This window comes from Phyllobates terribilis, unplaced genomic scaffold (assembly GCF_046119375.1).
Source record: "Phyllobates terribilis strain yellow unplaced genomic scaffold, ASM4611937v1 Scaffold_8__6_contigs__length_399053987, whole genome shotgun sequence".
Taxonomy (NCBI): domain Eukaryota; kingdom Metazoa; phylum Chordata; class Amphibia; order Anura; family Dendrobatidae; genus Phyllobates; species Phyllobates terribilis.
The window spans coordinates 126457742-126479291 of NW_027362768.1; the positions used below are offsets into that span (position 1 = coordinate 126457742).

General features: G+C 42.6%; 1 protein-coding gene across 2 annotated transcripts in view; it reads left to right on the top strand.

The window, feature by feature from the left end:
* Positions 1–1067: 1067 nt before the first annotated feature.
* AXDND1 (axonemal dynein light chain domain containing 1) overlaps positions 1068–21550 on the top strand; it is a 54568-nt gene continuing 34085 nt past the window's right edge. Inside the window, exons 1-9 of one of the 2 annotated variants that reach the window (XR_012247720.1) lie at positions 1068–1449; positions 4878–5038; positions 5985–6085; positions 6914–7010; positions 13611–13696; positions 16818–16874; positions 16968–17073; positions 18188–18309; positions 20054–20194. Coding sequence is in view for 1 of the 2 variants with exons in the window: in XM_073643260.1 (XP_073499361.1) it covers positions 1347–1449; positions 4878–5038; positions 5985–6085; positions 6914–7010; positions 13611–13696; positions 16818–16874; positions 16968–17073; positions 18188–18309; positions 20054–20194 (974 nt within the window). In the remaining variant the exon portion in view is untranslated. The remainder of the gene's footprint in view (positions 1450–4877; positions 5039–5984; positions 6086–6913; positions 7011–13610; positions 13697–16817; positions 16875–16967; positions 17074–18187; positions 18310–20053; positions 20195–21550) is intronic. The other variant, XM_073643260.1, reaches the window with a different exon arrangement.

The following is a 21550-nucleotide window of genomic DNA, read 5'->3' on the forward strand; positions in this document are numbered from 1 at the left end:
TATGAGCTCTAAAATATAAAAAATATAATTACTATTCGTTTTCTGCCAACAGTTGGCGCTCTATGAGCTATACAATATTATAAGTATGAATACTATTCGGTTTCTGCCAGCAGATGGCATTTTATGAGCTTAAAAATATTATAATTACTATTTGATTTCTGCCAGCAGGTGGTGCTCTATGAGCTATTAAATATTATTAGCATAAATACTATCGGTTTCTGCCAGCAGGGGGTGCTCTATAAGCTATAAAATTTTATAAGTATATTTAATATTCGGTTTCTGCCAGTAGGTAGGGCTCTATGAGCTATAAAATTTCATTTCTACCTGTTTTGCCAGCAGGTGTTGCTCTATGAACTATAAAATGTTATAATCACTATTCGATTTCTGCCAGCAGGTGGTGCTCTATGAGATATTAATAATAATCTTTATTTTTATATAGCGCTAACATATTCCGCAGCGCTTTACATACATTATCCTCACTGTCCCCATTGGGGCTCACAATCTACATTCCCTATCAGTATGTCTTTGGAGTATAGGAGGAATCCGGAGGAAACCCACACAAACACAGGGAGAACATACAAAGTCCGTGCAGATGTTGTCCTTGGTGGCTATTAAATATTAAAAGTAGAATTACTATCTATTCTGCCAGCAGGGGGCTCTCTATAAGCTCTAAAATATTACAAGCATAATTACTATTCAGTTTCTGCCAGAAGGTGGCGCTCTATGAGCTATAAAATAGTATTACTACTTGTTTTGCCAGCAGGTGGCACTCTATGAGCTATAAAATATTATAAATATAATTATTTTTGTTTCTGCCAGCAGGTGGCGCACGATGAGTAATAAAATATTATAAGTATAATTACTATTCGGTTTCTGCCAGCAAGTGTCGCTCTAATGGCTATCAATTATTATAAGTATAGTTACTATTTGCTTAGCCAGCAGGTGGCACTGTATGAACTCTAAAATATTACAAATACAGTTAGTATTCGGTTTCCGCCAGCAGGTGGCGTTCTAAGAATTAAATACAATGCAGCATACACTGTAAGTATCCGTCTTCTGCCAGCAGGTGGCGCTCTGGCACAGTTTCTGCCGGGATTTTCTTCTTCCTGTCTGGGCTCCGGTTTTCTATGGAGGGATTATAGGGCTGAAATCATTGGAGGATTGTAATGTTCCTCCGGGTGTAACAGTCGGATGTAGGGAGCAGGGTGAAGCTCTTCCTGAGTGAGCTGCTTGTTGTGGTAGCTATGACAGCGTTGTCATGGAGACTAGCGTTGGAGGAGTAGTCAGTGAGTTGTGTGCTGGAGTCTGGGTGGTGATGTGCACAGGCAGGAGCGCTGCTGCCCATCATGTCAGTGTCTGAGGGACCCCCACTTCCTGTGGGGCCGGTGCCCCCTGCACACAGAGAGGTCAGCGGTGGCAATCTGGTGGCAGCCATGGACCGCTGTGCAGGTACCGTATCCGCGCCATCCATAGCACTGCGGAGCTGATCAGGGTTTAACCCTTTGAGGATCCAGCTGTATACACATATATAGATTTTAGGGGTTTTTTTACACCAATATTCACCAACAACGTGCAGGCTGTTACAATACTTGTTACTTAGTAACCACTATGCAATGGAATATGTGAGAAAATTCTATTTTTTTCCCCTTTTCACTGATATTTTACAGTTTTTTGTTCCTTTTTTCCTCAGTGTTTGTCTTATGTAAAGTCCATTTAAGTACACAGATAGGACATGTGGTACCTGAGCCCCAACCCGAGGAATCCTGAACTGACAGGACGTCCTGTGACGCCGTCGTCTGCCGGATCCCTCCTTTGCTTCCCTCTTGTACAATGCGATTTGCTTTGATTGTGGCATAAAAGGGGTTAAACGCTGGAGATCAGGTGACTTTGTGTGACAGCAGAGACGTGGCTTTGTGTGACAGCAGAGACGTGGCTTTGTGTGACAGCAGAGACGTGGCTTTGTGTGACAGCAGAGACGTGGCTTTGTGTGACAGCAGAGCCGTGGCTTTGTGTGACAGCAGAGACGTGGCTTTGTGTGACAGCAGAGACGTGGCTTTGTGTGACAGCAGAGACGTGACTTTGTGTTACAGCAGAGCCGTGGCTTTGTGTTACAGCAGAGCCGTGGCTTTGTGTTACAGCAGAGCCGTGGCTTTGTGTTACAGCAGAGCCGTGGCTTTGTGTTACAGCAGAGCCGTGGCTTTGTGTTACAGCAGAGCCGTGGCTTTGTGTGACAGCAGAGCCGTGGCTTTGTGTGACAGCAGAGACGTGACTTTGTGTTACAGCAGAGCCGTGGCTTTGTGTTACAGCAGAGCCGTGGCTTTGTGTTACAGCAGAGCCGTGGCTTTGTGTTACAGCAGAGCCGTGGCTTTGTGTTACAGCAGAGACGTGGCTTTGTGTTACAGCAGAGCCGTGGCTTTGTGTTACAGCAGAGCCGTGACTTTGTGTTACAGCAGAGCCGTGGCTTTGTGTTACAGCAGAGCCGTGGCTTTGTGTTACAGCAGAGACGTGGCTTTGTGTTAAAGCAGAGACGTGGCTTTGTGTTACAGCAGAGACGTGGCTTTGTGTTACAGCAGAGACGTGACTTTGTGTTACAGCAGAGCCGTGGCTTTGTGTTACAGCAGAGACGTGGCTTTGTGTTAAAGCAGAGACGTGGCTTTGTGTTACAGCAGAGACGTGGCTTTGTGTTACAGCAGAGACGTGACTTTGTGTGACAGCAGAGCCGTGGCTTTGTGTGACAGCAGAGACGTGACTTTGTGTTACAGCAGAGACGTGGCTTTGTGTTACAGCAGAGACGTGGCTTTGTGTTACAGCAGAGCCGTGGCTTTGTGTTACAGCAGAGACGTGACTTTGTATTGGGGTGCAGAAGTGTCATTGACAGTTACAGGAATCGTTTGATTGCAGTGATTGCCTCAAAAGGTTGTTCAACAAAATATTTAGTTAAGAAGAACCATCATTTCTGTCTAGGCCTATTTCATGAATTTAATTATTTAAAGAATTCTGTGGAAGCAGAAAAGCAATGTCTGACTTTCATTTGTTCATTTTCATAGATTTTTAATTTATTATTACTTTTGTCAGATTCAAGTTATTTCTGTGACCATTGTGCTTTTTTCTTTCATAAAACAAGGGGTACCAACAATTTTGACCACGTGTGTATATAGATGAAATGCATGGCTTAGTGTACAAAGAACCCAGCGGTACAACATTCAGTGGATATAGAAGTCACACCACATTCTTCTATATTCACTGCATGTTGTACCACTGCATTCCTTCTCCATTGGGCAATAGTAATTTTCACACTCTCTCTGGATTCCTTGTTCAAATATTATTAAAAATTTTACTTATTAACAAACAAAAGTATACATTAATTCCATCCCTTCATATACTGGTAAAAGTGGATTTTTTGCATTGCTTTTTGTCCAAGAAAGACATTCCAGACATTCTGTATTCACAGCCTGACGAAGGGCACATTACCCAAAATGTTGCTATACTTCATTCTGCGGTGCGTGGGTCTCACTGCAAATCTGCCACAAAATCCAAAGCCTGTGGCTTCAGCAAGAATTTCACTTCTGCTACACTCTAAGGCCACGGCCCCGCTATCAGTATTTGGTCAGTATTCGGTCAGTATTTTTTCTCAGAAGTGGGAGCCAAAACCAGGTGAGGAACAATCAGAGAAAAGGTGTAATAGAAGCAAGTCACCAATTCTGCATTTATCACTCACTCATGATTTTGGCTCCAACTCCTGAGAAAAAATACTGACCAAATACTGATAGTGGGACCGTGGCCTAAGGCCGGTTTCACACGTTCGTGTATCTCCGGTACCGGAGATATCCATGTCCCGTGTGTCCTTGTGTGTTTTACGTGTTGCATCCGTGTGCCGCATCAGGATCACACGGACCGGCGCCTGGGAATCAGCGCTACTGTTAGAGCTGTTCCCAAGCGCCGGGTGCTGAACACTGCCTTCATCATGGTTCCCTGCCGACGCTGCGATCAACACCAGCAGGGACAGTGATAAGGGTAGTAGTGTCTGCTCGCGCAGTATCCACCTGTGTAAAAATAAGAATAAAATAAAATCCTTATACTACTCACTTCTCTTAGGTGTCCCCACTTTGATCCATGCAACCGATCAGCATAGGAGCCGGGGAGAATGAGCCGCTCAGGAGCGGTGTCCTGTCACTCACTGAGCGCAGCTCAGCTCATTCTTCCCGGCAGCAGTGGTTGCATGGATTACAGTGGGAGACAACTCTGGACAGGTGAGTATATGGATTTTATTATTTTATTCTTATTTTTACACAGGAACACTGTGTGAGCAGACACTGCTATCCTCATATCCTCAACACCAGTCCCTGCTGGTGTTGATCACAGCGCCGGCAGGGAACCATGATGGGGGCAGTGTTCAGCCCCCGCGCTTGTGAACAGCTCTAACTGTAGCGCTGATTCCTAGGCGCCGGATGTCATCCGTGTGGTACGTTTTGCAGACCATAAAAAACGGACATCAGCGTGTGGAGCAGATTGACACACTGTCCTTGAAAACACACTAACGTGCACATACCCATTGATTTAACGTGTATCAGTGTCTCCAGTGAGTGTGGAAACTATCACCACATGTACCGGACACACTGACTTGTGAAAGAGCCCTAAAAGGTGAAATCTGCCACATAAACCGTATAGTAGAGATATTTGAATGTTTACTTTGCATATGAATTTTTGCCCTTTCAGACGTTCTCAGTTCGCAGGTGAGATGATGTAATATCACATTCACTGCCCAGTCTGGTAGTTTGCTGTGGATTTTGCTTGTGAAATTATGCAGGTAAAATCTGATAAACTTTTTATGATGAAAAAGTTTATATTTTCTAACCTGTCTGTGTGTTTTTCTCTAGATTTAGTCCATGTCCAGGACAAATGTAACACCCTGGAACTATATGAAAGGAGCGGCTTTATCCCTGAAGAAATTATTCAGGCTCTTTCTTCAGCTGCACGAGGAATAGAGAAGCCTGAACTGAATCAAACGAAGAAAACTCGACATCTTAAAGATGCAAAGGTGCATATTACTCCAATGTATGGCCGTACCTGGGCAGAGATACTTTACATTTTACATAATAAAAGCTGCATCTTGAAGGTCAGTCTTCAAAATTGATCAGACATAGAGATGAGTGAATTGATTTGCAGGACCCTCAGTGTACTATGCCCGCCGGACGTGGGAGCTCTGCCAGCATCCTTGGCTCCTCTTTTGATTAGCCGGCCTTGTTTGATGTCATCATTGTGGCGTGACGCACAGGGCAACTAATCCAGAGTTGAGCTGAGGATTGCAGCAAGTAAGAGGTGGCTTGTAAGGCTCTCATCTGGCGGCCACAGAACACTGCTGTGACCTCTGGATCACGGTCCTGTGAATCGATTCACTCACCTCTAGTTAGAAGACTTGCTTTTTGTCTGCAGCACTTATAGAGACTCTTGTCACCACAGAATGACAGTTCAAACCAAGTACAGGCGCTCGGTGCTTCACGGCGGGGACAAACATCTATATACACCTTCCCACCTGCTTGTTTTCCTTCTATCTCCACCCATGGGAAGGTGTATATAAATGATTGGCTGCTCCATGGAGGACCGAGCGCCTGTACTTGGTTTGAACAGTCGTTCTGTGCTGGCAGAATCCCTTTAATGAGCTCTGCTTATACAACATAGTAAAGATAGTAAGAGCTTGCAAAAAGCATCTTCAAACCCATGATGCACTATGGTATAGTAGTACGGCATGGGCCGTCAGTAGCTCCCACTCCACCATGGTATGGGCCTAGGCGCTGTGCCCAAACCATCTGTAGCAGATCCTTATAGGTTATAACTTATAGCTGACAATTGGTGGAGAGAAGGAGGTTTACACCTCCAGCACTTCTAGGGCAGCCGACACACTATATTCTGTATATGGCCGCTTATGGCAGTTTGTAACTTCATTGTCGGCTGTTACAATTGATGCTGATTTGTCTTTGCTTCAGGTTTGTGTCCGCGGCACAGATCAGGTCTGGCATCATCCTCTACGTAGGAACAGGTTCAAGCATCTGACTGACCAACCAGTTTGTCTGACAGGCGCTGGGAGGTAAGAAGCCTTGACACATGGAAAACCTATTGTTTTATCTACAACAATGATTCACATTTATAAAGAACGTTGTCTATGAACAAAACCGTCATATAAAAACCTGAATATAATGAATGTACAAGAAACAGGGAAGGAAGTACATACATTAGATGGGGCTGTGTAAAATAGACCTCAAAAATAAAATAAATGCCCCTTATCTGTCTTCCATGAACACAGTGTGTTTTATTCAGCCGTCCATACTAAGGGGCCTCCTACACAAAGCAAAGCGGTTGGCCAAATAATGGTTCTGCTGAAGGTTTGGCCGGCAGCTATCTTTCCCAATTCCTCTATTCACAGGGCATAATGAAGTCTTAAGGAAGTTGTCCACTACTTTTACATTGATGGCCTATCTTTGGGATAGGCCAATGTCTGATTGGCCGGGGTCCAACACCCGGCACCTCCGTCGATCAGCTCCAGAAGTACTTATTTGCAGAGCTTGGTCATCTACTTATAGTGGCCGCCACGGATACTACCCATCCGCCTCCTATTCAATTCAGTAGACTGGTGTATGTCTCTAGAGTAAGTTAGTCCACTTTAGTGGTGTACGATCTGATGACTTTGATGGGCGGGTGTTACCACGCCCCATCCTGTCCATGTCCTGCCCAGACTTTAGTATAGAAAAGGCCTGGCATGCCAAGACTAACCCTCATCATATAGTCATTGACAATGGTTTCCAAAACTTGGTACAGTACAGCATTAAAATAGTGGACTGAGATGGAGTTTGTTGCTATTCTTTGTGGTGAAATGAGATTTTGGCATAATAAAGCCTCGTGTTTTAAAATATTTCAGGGACATTTCATTCCTCTGTGATGCTTTAGTTACGGAGAAAAAGAACGCTGCAGTTATACAGTCGACAAGTCGAAGTGATAAGACACCGAGAACAACGGTACGTCTATGACTGCACGCCACATACAAAAGCATTCGTTTCCCTCGTCACCAGTGAGGGATCTCACATGTCCAGTGATCATGAAACAAGAATCCTGGATCTGTTTGAAACTTGACGAAAAACTGATCTTTTCATAATGATTTAAAAAAATTGACAAACGGGTCCAGCATCAATCAGGTTTTTTTTTTTATCCTGACACAGAAGTGAAACCTTTTTACCACCTAAAATAGTGAACAAAAAAATAACGTGACACTTTGCCATATATGTATTTCCAGTGTCAAATATGTAAAATATATGAAGCTCATAGGCCTCAGTGCAAAATGTCCAACGGGGCCCCCAACTATCACTCGACTTCTCATATGCATCAAAGAGACTTTTTGGATCCATACTGAATTACTGCCCTTCACACAGTAAAATGTCGGGAGCTTGTATAATGTAAGCTTTTCAGGGGAAATCAGCTCACCGGATTGCCAACGGCCGGGTAAAATGGTTGGCATGTAAAGAATTTACGCTCCCACAGAAAACTTAGTGAGTCTGACCTCAGCCGACTTTATTCTCTTCCATCTCATGGTGTTTAAGGGCTTTTTTTCCCAAATTTTTAAAAAAGTCTGTCTCCAGCAACTAATACACAAATAAAGTAAAAATGTATACTCATCATATAATCCTTGCTGTTCCAGCTCCACATTCCCATTCCACCCTGCTGGTCCTTGTAATTCTGGCTGCAGGGGTGGCATTCCATGTACCACATGTGACCACTGCGGGCAATCACTGGCCTCAGCAGTATATGGCAGAAGATCGCTAGAACTAGTGATTGGGTCACTGATTGAGTGAGCATTCTTTTCTTTTTACTTATTTTATGTGTATTGGTAGCTGAGGGCAGATTTGTTAATAAATGGGAAAATCCTTATAAAGCACTTTTCACATCATCGTAGTACAAAATAAATCCTAGAGCACCTGGCCACTACCTAAAAATAATACCACCCTTGTTATCAGGCTCTAGGCCTACTGCCCAGCACTTCTATACAGACTGCAGAGGGCCCCTGTGCAAGAAATATTTCTGGGCCCCCACCTTCATAATGCAACAATGTTATAGAAACATATAGATTGTTATATTTATTACTAGTTTAGAACACAATTATAAAATCTAAGCAATAAGTATAAGTTCAATATTTAAGAACTGAATATGACACAAAGCAGCCATGCCATTGATACGTGGTATTTGGATGTGCTTATCGTGGCCAATCACTTATCAAGTGGTCCAGACTCTCATTACTTTACATATTGGAGGAAATAATACTGCAGTTAGGAGAATTGGATTTTTTTTTCAGAACTCTAAGGGATTATCCAGAACTGTTTCTTTTTCTTTACTATGGGCCTATGAGCTAACAGGCAGATTGTTGGTAACCTCCTGCCTGTCCTACCCAGCGCTGGCATAGAGGGGTCACAGACGGCTTCGGCATTTGATTCTGCTGCCTCACATCAGAGCATCCTTTTTTTCCCGGTCTGCTTTGTTGATGGGAGATGTCATGATGATCAACAGGGGGCTTCTCTCCACAGAAGCCACTGAATTGCTGGCAGGAGCCTTCTGTGATCGCTGTCTGCCAGCAGAGATTGGCATTGAAATGAATATAGTTCTTTAAAGTGTACCAGTCATTTTATTTAGTATTATACTTTTTTTTTTTGTTAAATATACAATAGGCACTGCAAATAGCTTGTGATCGGTGGGCGTCTGGGTCCTGAGACCTCCACCAATTGCTCAAAACACCGCTCTGAAGGACGCTGCTCTTGTAAGCAGCACACACATAGAGCAGTGTATGGGGTGAATAGTAACCCTATGGGTCCACAAACTCTGTGCACATGCTGCTTACAACAGCAGCGCAAATCTCATACAAGCGATCACGCGACCGCCCACTTGCACTGGGAATCAGGACTTCAATTCATTTTAAGGGATGTAATAGGCTCATTTGAACAATTGTACTGTACATTGGGTCAGTATGATGCCCATGTTCACTGACCCTATATTAACCAGTGTATCAGGGGACTTCAGCGATTCTTCATACAGACTTATGGTCTATGTGGGATTGCAGCTTGCCCTTGCCGGGTACAGACTGCACTAGTGCATGTCACTGGCAGCCGCTGTGCACACAACTTGTGGATATGTGACCGGCACTTTCCGCAGGTGACCACTGCTGCCAACATGTTCATATAGGAATTTTTGATTTCCTTAAAACAATACTATTCCAGAACTTCCACAGGAGAGGCTGTGTGTCTTACCATCCTGTCAGTCTGGTCCATAGTCATCTTCTGCTGAAGCTTCCCGCTCCAAGCTGAGACTGCAGGGCACAGAAGACACTTGAATTTCATCCTCTGTCAGCCAGATGTGCTTATAAAGCAGGCAATGAGGCACAAATGTCAGTGTGCAGTGCCTATAACTTTATAATGGTGTATGAAGGGGTGCTCTGGAGACCCCTCTTCTAGTGATCAGGACATGGTTATTGTCCTGCTTCAGCTATCTCCCTCCCAGGCAGGTCCATGTCAGCAGCAGCATCTGCACATAGATAAGACAGGACAGCAGCAATAACCCTTAACAAGTGAGGACAGGGGGCTCCTTTCATCATAATCTTGTGTAGAGTGTCTGCCTCTCCTGTTAAGTGTTAGGCTTTGTGCCAACAATGCGTTTTTGCAGCGGCAATGGTAGAAGGCCTGCCATGTTCCCCAATGATAATCCGCATGTGCTGTGCACATGCTGCGGAATTTTCCGCTGCGGATTATCATTGCGGAAAAAAACGCAGCACTACCAATTATTTTGGTAGCGCTGCGTTTTCACCGCTATTGACTTGCATCGGAACACATGGAATCCGCATCACTGCATCTGTACATGCGGAATCCATGTTTTTCAATGTGCGGATGGTACCCGGGTGTGGAGGACAGGAGACTCTCCTCCGGACCCGGGTACCATAGAACCTGTAAAAAAAATAATAAAATAAAAAATAAATATTATATTTACCTTCTGATGGCCCCCGGTGCGCTTGTCTTCGCTTGCCGGTAGCTCGCGGTGGACTGTAGGACCTGCGCTGACGTCATTTAGTGATGTGACAGCAGGTCCTTCAGTGTATCGCGAGCTGCCGGCAAGCCAGGACGGATCGGATAAAGACACCGGGAGCCATCAGAAGGTAAGTATCGTATATTCCGGCGTATAAGACGACCTGGTGTATAAGACGACCCCCCTACTTTCCTGTTAAAATATAGAGTTTAGGATATATTCACCGTATAAGACTACCCCTTTTCCAACGCATACCAAACACCGGTAAAAATTAAAAAAAAACAGATTTGAATTTAACATGGTCCTTTTTTAATTTAAATTCTTATGACATGCAGGTATATAGCAGGAAAACTGTCACTCATAAACATATTAAAATAGGGGGGACCCCACGTCATTTTTGGGGGGGGGTCCCCCATTCTAATAGCTAGTAAAGGCTAGGTATTCAGCTGGGGGCTGATATTAGTAGCCTGGGAAGCTCCGTGGGTATTACCCCCTTCCCAGGCTTCAAACATCTGCCCCAGCCGTCTGCTTAACCTCCGCTAGAGACTATAATGATGGGGGATCCCACGCCAATTTTCTTTTTAAAAAATCCTTTATTTTAACACTAAATGACAATTGAGGGGTTAATAAAGATGCAGTCCCTAAATTATTATTAATTTTGTAATTAATTTTTCCCAAAAATGTTGACTTGGGCTTCGCCATATTTTTGTGTCCAGCCAGGTACAGCAGGCAGGAACGGGCTGCCCCCAACCACCAGCTGCCTATTTGTACCTGGCCGGACACAACAATATAGGGAAGCCCTTTTTTTTTTAATTATTTCATGAAATAATTAAAAAAAAAAAGACATGGGGCTTCGCCCTATTTTTGTGTCCAGCCAGGTACAACTAGGCAGCTGGGGGCTGGAATCTGCAGCGCAGGGAGGCCCAAGCTTTCTGGCCCCCCCCGCTGCAAATTGCAGTCCGCAGCCACCCCGGAAAATGGCGCGTTCATAGAAGCGCCATCTTCTGGCGCTGTACCCAACTCATCCAGAGCCCTGGTGCGGTGGCTCACTGGGTAATAAAGGGGTTAGGGCCAGCTTGGCATTATCAGCTGGCCCTAAGCCCGAAATTCATGGGGTCACGCCAATATTAGACATGACCACCATGAATTTCTAGTAAAGTATTTAAAAAAAACACAACACCCAGAATAAAGTCCTTTAATTGAAATAAAGACACAATTTTTTAATGTTCTAAATTAAACCATACTTACCATCACGCCCATTCCAGCTGAAGCCAACGATCTCCTGTAATAAAAGTAAAATAATAAAGCAACCTCATCCTTACCTCTCCATGGTTCCCAGGACCGGTCCAGCTCTGCTACATTCACATGACAGGCTGCACCGCAGCAGAACGCTGCCGTTCAGCTTGCCATGCGGCAGACACTGAGAAGCGCAGGCATGCTTGTGCTCCTCAGTGTCTGACTGTGACGGCATCCAGATGAGCCGAGATCATGTCCAATGAACTCGGCTCACCTCATGCACGTCACTGACAGCGTGGGAAAATTCTCCTGCTCCCCGCATGCGCAGTAGAAGTTTCCCACGCTGTCAGTGACGGACGTCCAGGAGGTGAGCTGAGTTCATTGTCGGCTCATCTGGATGCCGTCACAGCGAGACACTGAGGAGCGCAAGCATGCCTGCGCTTCTCAGTGTGTGCGGGATGACAGGCTGGATGGCGGCGTTCTGCTGCGGTCCAGCCTGTCATCTCGATGTAGCAGAGCTGAAGCTGTCCTGGGAACCATGGAAAGGTAAGGATGATGTTGCTTTATTATTTTTCTTTTATTGCAGAAGATCGTTGGCTGGTGTTTCTAGCCTGGGAGGGGGCCAATATTCATGGCTCCCTTCCTGGGCTATTAATATCAGCCCCCAGCTGTCTGCCTAGCCTTTGCTAGCTATTAAATTAGGGGGGACCCCACGTCATTTTTTTTGGGGGGTCCCCCATTTTAATAGCTAGTAAAGGCTATGTATTCAGCTGGGGGCTGATATTAGTAGCCTGGGAAGCTCCGTGGGTATTACCCCCTTCCCAGGCTTCAAACATCTGCCCCAGCCGTCTGCTTAACCTCCGCTAGAGACTAAAATTAAGGGGAACCCCACGCCAATTTTTTTTTAAATAAATCCGTTATTTTAACACTAGATGACAAGTACAGTAACCAGCACTGTCACTGTACTTCATATATATGTGACTGACATGTTTCTATCTATCTAATCTATGTGTGATGCTCTATCTTTCTGTTATAAATTGTCGGGTACAGATGCTGAATTGCCGGCCGGCTTTTTTAAAGAGACGGTGCATGAAAACACTATTATTTGTTTTAATAAATCCTTTACACTAAATGACAAGTACAGTAAGCAACACTGTCACTGTACTTCATATATATGTGACTGACATGTTTCTATCTATCTAATCTATGTGTGATGCTCTATTCTTTCTATTCTAAATTGTCGGGTGCCGGCTTATGCCGCTGCTGAATTGCCGGCTTTTCATATATTGTCACAGAAGCGATGCGAACTTCCCTGCTCCGGACACAGCGCAGCGCTTCTGTGACAAGTGAAAGCTGTCGGCACAGAAGCCCTGCGCTGTGTCCGGAGCTGGGAATATGCAGCGATGTGTCCGTTTCAGCACAGAAGCGCTGACTGTCTGGACCTACCGCCGCCGTATTTTAACTCCCTCCACCTTATATTAACTCCGACATGGCAGGGATATGGCCGCGGCAGCTTATTAACACCCCCAGAGTATCCCCGCATGTCAATTTCTGAAAGTTCAAAAGCATTACCGGCGTATAAGACGACCCCAGACTAGACAGAAGATTTTTCAGTCTTCAAAAGTCGTCTTATACGCCGGAATATACGGTATATATTTATTTTTTTATTTTTTATCATTCTTTTACGGTCACAGTATATAAATCCATGCCGGTTGCATGGATTTATATAGTGTGACCCAGTTGTCAAGCACTTTCCAAGTGATACTAAAATCGCTTGTCAACCCGCATGCTGAAATGCATGTGAAGAACGCTTCACATCCGCATATCCCTGGCAGGAAAATCGCATGTACAATCCGCATGTACAATCCGCATGTACAATCCGCATGCGTTTTTTCTGCCAGGGAGATGCAGAAATGCTCAAGAAAAAATCTGGTGCATTTCTGCATCGTGGGCACATAGCCCTAATGCTGCTGACAGCTCTGTGATGGATCTCCTGGACCCCCCCCTGCTCAGGGCGCCTGTGCAATTGCACCGGCTGCACAGGCGGTATGTCCGCCCCTGCTTCTACACACATATGGCCGATTCCTCAAGACCCACGTTGTTCACGGCGATCTTGATGAGGGGGCATTGTGGAGTCAGACGCTCCTGATTCATGAAGAGATGCACACTTCTTCATGAATCTGGAGAGTCTGACAAGTAGCGTGCACCTCCGTGTGCTATGCCAGAAATCTTACTCCAGTCAGGTACTGGAGTGAGATTTATGACAGAGAACATCACAGCTCATCATTAATTAATACTTATTAATACTTGTATTATTCTAGGAGCGAAGCATTGAAGAAAGTCTTATTCCAAACGAGTTTTACATTGTTAAGAATAAAGGTGTTTTGGGACTTGAGTATTATGAAGAGTAAGTAAAATAGTTTTCTCTTTTTAACCCCTTACGGAGGCTGGATGTACTGGTCCATCCAATGTCAGCAGCCTGTGTATGGAGCGGGCTCAGAGGTCTGCATCTGCCTGTAACAGCAGTGATCAGAGCTCAGCTGCTAACCCTTTAAATGCCGCTGTCAATCTAGACATTGACAGCAGCATTAAAAGGGTTGATCACTTTCATTAAAAGTTCATTCCTGGTTGCAGAATATTATAAAGAAACAAACCGCTCATAGTGTCTGGCTTTGGCTGCGGTGCTGACGTCACATCAACAACGAGGCAGCCATTCATTGACTTCACCAGGTATAAGTGGCAAGACTCACTGGTGGATTCGGAAAAGGTGAGCACAGGGCGTATTGTTTCTTTATAATAGCCTCCTCCCAGGGATGAACTTTCCTGAAAGGGAACAACCCCTTTAAGGGTTTATACCATAGGTATAGAGAAAGACATGGACCCCACATCCAAAATTATACATTGATCTATTGCTAAGCAAAAATTTTCACAACTGAACACGAGGTTCCTAGTTTAACATTCTGAGTATCGACATAACAGGCCTGCTGTAGAAGCCCTGCACAGTCGGAATCTACCTTTATAGTCATGTTCACACGTTCAGTATTTGGTCAGTATTTTACATCAGTATTTGTAAGGGAAAACCAGGAGAGGAACAATCAGGCGAAAAGTATAATAGAAACACGTCACCACTTCTGCATTTTTCACCCACTCCTGGTGTTGGCTTTCAAATACTGATTTAAAATACTGAACGTGTGAATGTGACCATAAAATTAGATTCCGACTGCAGGGCTTCCACTGCAGGCTTGTTATGTCGGTACTCTTTGTTAAGCTCAGACTTCACTGAAGAATGGGACTTTCTCTACAAACTGCAACATTATGTCATTGCACAATAAAATAAAGATGTAAAAAAAATAAACACATTTAACATTATAAAATTCAGATCTATCAGAATATTAAATAAATTTAACCCAAATGGTAAAAGTTGTAAGAAGAAAAAAAAATGTAATCACCAGATCTGTGTTTCTTTTTGTTGTCGCAACTCCAACAATGCAATAAGAAGCAATCAAAAAGTTGTACAGTGGGTACGGAAAGTATTCAGACCCCTTTAAATTTTTCACTCTTTGTTTTATTGCAGCCATTTGGTAAATTCTAAAAAGTTAATTATTTTTCTCATTAATATACACTCTGCACCCCTTCTTGACTGAAAAAAAACAGAAATGTAGAAATTTTTGCAAATTTATTAAAAAAGAAAAACTGAAATATCACATGGTCATAAGTATTTAGACCCTTTGCTCAGACACTCATATTTAAGTCGCATGCTGTCCATTTCCTTGTGATCCTCCTTGAGATGGTTCTACTCCTTCATTGGAGTCTAGTTGTGTTTAATTAAACTGATAGGACTTGATTTGGAAAGGCACACACCTGTCTATATAAGACCTCACAGCTCACAGTGCATGTCAGACCAAATGAGAATCATGAGCTCAAAGGAACTGCCCAAGGAGCTCAGAGACAGAATTGTGGCAAGGCACAGATCTGGCAAAGGTTGCTAAAGAATTTATGAATTACTCAAGGTTCCTAAGAGCACAGTGGCCTCCATAATCCTTAAATGGAAGAAGTTTGGGACCACCAGAACTCTTCCTAGACCTGGCCGTCCAGTCAAACTCAGCAATCGTGGGAGAAGAGCCTTGGTGAGAGAGGTAAAGAAGAACCCCAAGATCACTGTGGCTGAGCTCCAGAGATGCAGTAGGGAGATGGGAGAATGATCCACAAAGTAGACTATCACTGGAACCCTCCACCAGTCGGGCCTTTATGGCAGAGTGGCCCAACGGCATCCTCTCCTCAGTGCAAGACATATGAAAGCCCGCATAGTGTTTGCTCAAAAACACATGAAGGACTCCCAGACTATGAGAAATAAGATTCTCGGGTCTGATGAGACGAAGATAGAACTTTTTGGTGATAATTCTAAGCGGTATGTGTGGAGAAAACCAGGCACTGCTCATCACTTGCCCAATACAATCCCAACAGTGAAACATGGTGGTGGCAGCATCATGCTATGGGGTTGTTTTTCAGCTGCAGGGACAGCACGACTGGTTGCAATTGAAGGAAACATGAATGCGGCCAATTACAGAGATATCCTGGATGAAAACCTCTTCCAGAGTGCTCTGGACCTCAGACTTGACCGAAGGTTCACCTTGTCCAACAAGATAATGACCCTAAGCACAAAGCTAAAATAACAAAGGAGTGGCTTCAGAGCAACTCTGTGACCATTCTTGACTGGCCCAGCCAGAGCCCTGACCTAAACCCAACTGAGCATCTCTGGAGAGACCTGCAAATGGCTGTCCACCAACATTCACCATCCAACCTGATGGAACTGGAGAGGATCAGCAAGGAAGAATGGCAGAGGATCCCCAAATCCTGGTATGAAAAACTTGTTGCATCATTCCCAAGGAGACTCATGGCTGTACTAGCTCAAAGGCTTCTACTCAATACTGAGCAAAGGGTCTGAATACTTATGACCATGTGATATTTCAGTTTTTCTTTTTTAATAAATTTGCAAAAATTTCTACATTTCTGTTTTTTTTCAGTCAAGAAGGGGTGCAGAGTGTATATTAATGAGAAAAATAATTAACTTTTTAGAATTTACCAAATGGCTGCAATAAAACAAAGAGTGAAAAATTTAAAGGGGTCTGAATACTTCCCGTACCCACTGTATGTGTTCCAAAATGGGATCAATAAAAATGTCATCTTGCCATGCAAAAAAACATGTAAAACTTTGTGGGACTCAGAAAATAGTGACACACCAAATTTTAGTTTTTACGAGTTTTCCTTTTTTTCACTACTTATGGTAAATTTAAAAAAAAAAAAAACTTTACAAGCTTGGTATTGCCGTCAATCATACTGACCAGAAGAATTATACTTCCAGTTTTCTTCAGAGAACTCCTCAGTAACGGCTAATGTTCTTACACATCACACTTAACCCCATATATAACCAAATTTGTAGAAAGATTCCAATTAAACATAGGTATTCAGTGGCAGAGGTGTACTCAGTATTTAATATCTACTTTACTGTCTTAACATTTTACCTTTAGTAAGTACACCACCCTGCTAGAAGATGATGATAAGAAGCTGCGCTTATTTCCTTCTATGTAAGTATGTTGTACCCTCATTATCCGACAATTATTGTAAAGTCATGTTAATAAATTGGTTTAATAACATTAAATCTGCTGCACTGACTATAGGAAACCAAGTGGAAGAGCCGAGGTTCTTCAGTTGATGAAGGTGATGGACACCATGCTAAAGCAAGCAGGTATAGATGAAGATGTAAAACTGGAAGGGCCAACTCAGGTAAGCACGACAGACTGAAATATGATAAAGAAAAATTAAAAATTAAAACAATCATATTTGGTACCATTTGCATCTCTAAAGTCCGAACTATAAAAAAACAAAAAATTAATTAACCTATATGGCAAGAGGTAAAGAGAGAGAAAAGTAATCAAATTACCATTTTCAATCACTTTAGCCCCCCCCCACACCAAAAATGCAATTTAATGTGAGCAAAATGTCTATGTACCTCAAAATAGTACCAATAAAAAATAAAATGGCGATACATTTTTCTTCTAGAAAGTTCTGAACTTTTTTTTTTGCCACTAAAATATAACGTTTTATAGCAGCGTAATCATACTGACCAGAAGAATCATATCGCCAGGACATTTTCACCACAAAATAAAAACTATAAAGATGAAACAAAAATAGAAAACGATGGCGGAATTGTGTTTTTTCACCATTTCACCCCACTTAGACTGTTTTTCCTATTTTTTTCAGTAGATGCCACAGTAAAGAGAATGGTGGAATTCAAAACTACATATTATCAAAAATAAACCATCACACGGCTATGTTACTGAAAACTTATAAAAGTTACAGTTTTCGGAAGAAGGGAGGGGGGACAAAAGCCCTAAAACAAAAGATGGGAGATCCTGAAGGGGTTGAAACATACAATTTTGTTATTCTTCGTAGACTAATGGATTAGTTGGAAAAGGAAAACCTGTTTAATCAGGATCTAGTCACCTTTTATAGTAAAGTTTTGAGCAGTTAGAGGGGAATTTCTATCTTGGACATTAATGCTATATACACAGGATATACCATACATGTGTGATAGATTCAGGTTCCACCTCGGGAACCCCCACTTATCTCCAAAATGGGGGTCGCCTGATCTTTGTCCCACTGTGATTGGAAAGGAGGACACTTTTACTTGACTGTTTTTGGACAGTCCATAGAAGTGACTGAAGAGAGCCATGAATGCATCTCCACCTCTTCCTTCATAGTGACCATGGGTTGGGGGTCAGGGGAACCCAGTTTCGAGGATAAGTAATAAATTAGATTGCACTCCTGTGTTGAAAAACTTGCTCCAAATTTGTATTATATAATGGATGTATGATTTATTTCCTCTCTGGTTACTTAGATTCACAATCTGCTGGAATTGCTGAAGACAGAACAAAACATCTATAACATCGTGTTTCATGAGTTGATTCGACAGGTCAGCGTAGAGTGTGCGGAGAGAGGGGAACTACTAGCCAAGCTCAGGTCAGTCACCTACATGTCAATATCTCAATGTTGATCATTGATAATTTCGAGCATTTTCTACCTTTAAAAATGAACACTGCTTGACACGAGTGCCATGCTTCTGATACCCTCTGATAAATGTTCTAAACCCAATAAGAGCTTTCATTTGTGTGATAAAAAGATACTGTGGTCTTGTGACTGATTTCTCACTGCTCTTTTGAAGACAAAGTGATGCTGAATAAAGCCCGGTACGACCTGATGTTGTCAGCTGCACGGTATTCACCAAAGCAGCATCTGCGACACTAAATCGTGATAAGTGTGCGGCATTCATAATGAAAACGCTCTAGAAATTGTAGTCCAAGTACACACCTGGAGGTCAGTTCCTGACTTGCTGGCAGAAGTTGTGCAAATTGCAGCTTTTACGAACAGGGATATTCAGAAGTGAAGCCAAGATGGACTTAGTGGGTCTAATACCTTCTAGAAAACTTTGTCACATGAAAGGAGACACAAATATAAAATATTTAAACATGAACATTACATAGAAAAACATTCTCAAATGTACGGTAGTTAAAAAAGATAGTAATGAAACCTTAATAAAGGGAGACTGAAGGCCGCAGGTGGGCTTTCCACTGCCTCTCTGTTTGACTGCTGTGTGAGATTTCCTGATTCTGAGCTGAATGATCCTACTGTGTGGGGAGAGGCTGGGAGTGTGCAGCATGCAAACACAGGGGAGATGTGTGCTGCTGATTACTTCATGCTGGATCTTGATATGTAAGAAGTGTAAGATTGTTTCCTTCATATGATGGAGCAGCAGGAAAAGAATGAGAAGGCTAGATGTGGAGACAAGAAATTGGCAACAGAAACATAGTCAGAAATCTCACTATGGAGGCTGGGATAATGGCGTGGTCTCCCTTTAATGGCTATTCAGCAATGAAGTAAAATCCCGGCACTCACATATGTTTTCAATGCTTCTTTAGTGGACAACCACAGAAGATGTTTCAGCCCATCCCGAGCTTTGATCAATGATAAGTATGATAAATTTCATTGATGAATATTCTGATTTTCCACGTGCACCACTTTTCTCAGAACGGAGTGCCGACCATTTCTACTGGTTTTGTCCCTTTAAAGGCTGGCTGAAATAGTGCTGCGAAAGCTTATGTTAGCCCCAGAGATTGACATATATGTGCAGTACGGTGGCTCAGTGGTTAGTACTGCAGCCTTGCAGCGCTGGGGTCCTGGGTTCAAATCCCACCAAGGACAACATCTGCAAGGAGTTTGTATGTTCTCCACATGTTTGTGTGGGTTTCCTCCGAGTTCTCCGGTTTCCTCCCACACTTCAATGATATAGTGATATGGAATGTAGATTGTGAGCCCCAATGGGGGACAGTGCGAATGATGTCTGTGGAGCGCTGTGGAATTAATGGCGCTATATAAGTGAGTAAAATAAATAAATATTTATTTGCTACAGATGAAGTGTAGGACCAATCTACAACATTCATATTTTATATTCCTCCCCCTGCAACATGTATGATGCATCCCACTGTAAAGTTGAAGACATAATCTATGATCACAGTCCTCCATAGGAAAATACAAAACATGAGCCCATTATATTATTTTCAATATTTTGGAAAGAAAAGTGACATAGCGGTGCAACCAGCAAAGTAAATGAGCATTGAACACCTATTTCTAAGATTCTTTCACTTCTTTGTGCTCTGGATTAATTTGTGAAGTCAAATATGTCTTATTATTATTTGTTTTTTTGCAGACAACGATATGTAATGTTGTTGAATAAGATCCCGCGACAAGTACTTAGCCTCTACAATGACTTGCTGGCTCAGCGGGCATTAGACCGAAGTCTTACTGAAGAGATCATTTATTTTAAGAATTCCATAGGAGAATTAACGGAGTGAGTACTTTTGTATTTTAAATAATGTAACGGATGATGGCGATGGTCTGAACGTTAGGACCGCCATCGATCGTGAAAGTTCGATGTCCTGTGTGAATGGAGCTGTAGTGCACATACATGATCACTGCGCCATCTTAATATAGGAATCTACACTCCAGTATAAAAGGTATACAACATTTGAAGATAAATCCTCTGGATCTGGAAAATAATATCACCTTAAAACAGATCAGTCACCAGATATCACTAACCAAAGTGCCTACATTATTAAATAAATATAAGGCTGGTGTACTTACTTTGAAAATCCATGTTACAATGACATGTAGAATCCTGATAGGCCTAAATCTGGATTCATAACATAATTAATCTAAAGTGGGGAAAACTTTAGAACAATTATACTGACATTGTAAAATGGATTTTCAAAGTAAGTAAACCAGTCTCATCAGGTCTAGGAGGTCTGTATAAAAAATGTATGTTTTTCCTATTGTGAAATTTGATGATGCCTGCTTTAAATAAATGGTGGTACAGGATTCGTTTTTTGCATATAAAGAAATGTTTATAGGCACTTTCTGCCTTTTACAATAGAAAAAAAGAGACAAATATGTCTCATATAGTGTTGAAATAAATATATCATTTTTTTTACAATAATATGATGATAGAGGTAGTTGTAATAAATTTTAAATCATGATGTTTGTAAAGTGCTGTGGAATTATTGGCACTATATAAGAGAGTAAAGTAAAATACAAATAAACGCTTTGAATTAATTCTTTTGACACAGTTACATATTCTCACTGCTCTTAGAGTAGAAAAGCCATTCTCATGTAGGACCACTTGATTTAAAAAAATAAATAGCAGGAAAGTTAATAAATGCATTCCCTGTGGCGCTAACAGGTTAGTTCCACTGGCCTTTTAGTTATGGAAGACAAATCCATCCAAATGACCGCTGCACCCAATCACTAGCCTAAGCAGACGTCTTCCGTAAATGCAAGCATCACCACTGAGACCAACGACTGGCTGCAGCACTCATACATTTCTGACACATCATCATTGCTATGTAATCTGAGAGCAGCCTGATTCCAGTGATGTATCACTTACTGGACTGCCTGAGGCAGTTTTGGTAGAATCCCTGCTTGTCTGATGTAGATGTGGCAGAACTAAGAGTTTTGGGCTGTGTGTAACCCCGCCACACGCCTGACTGGCAGTGTCATGTGTACACTGTGACTTGTCAGCAAGCTGCCAATCAGTGGTGGTTACATAGATTAGCCTGACATGCCAGATGTAGTCCTGTCATGATAATATCCTGCTGATAAAATACTGAATGTATTGAAACTACAACACACACTCTAATAAGTGACACAT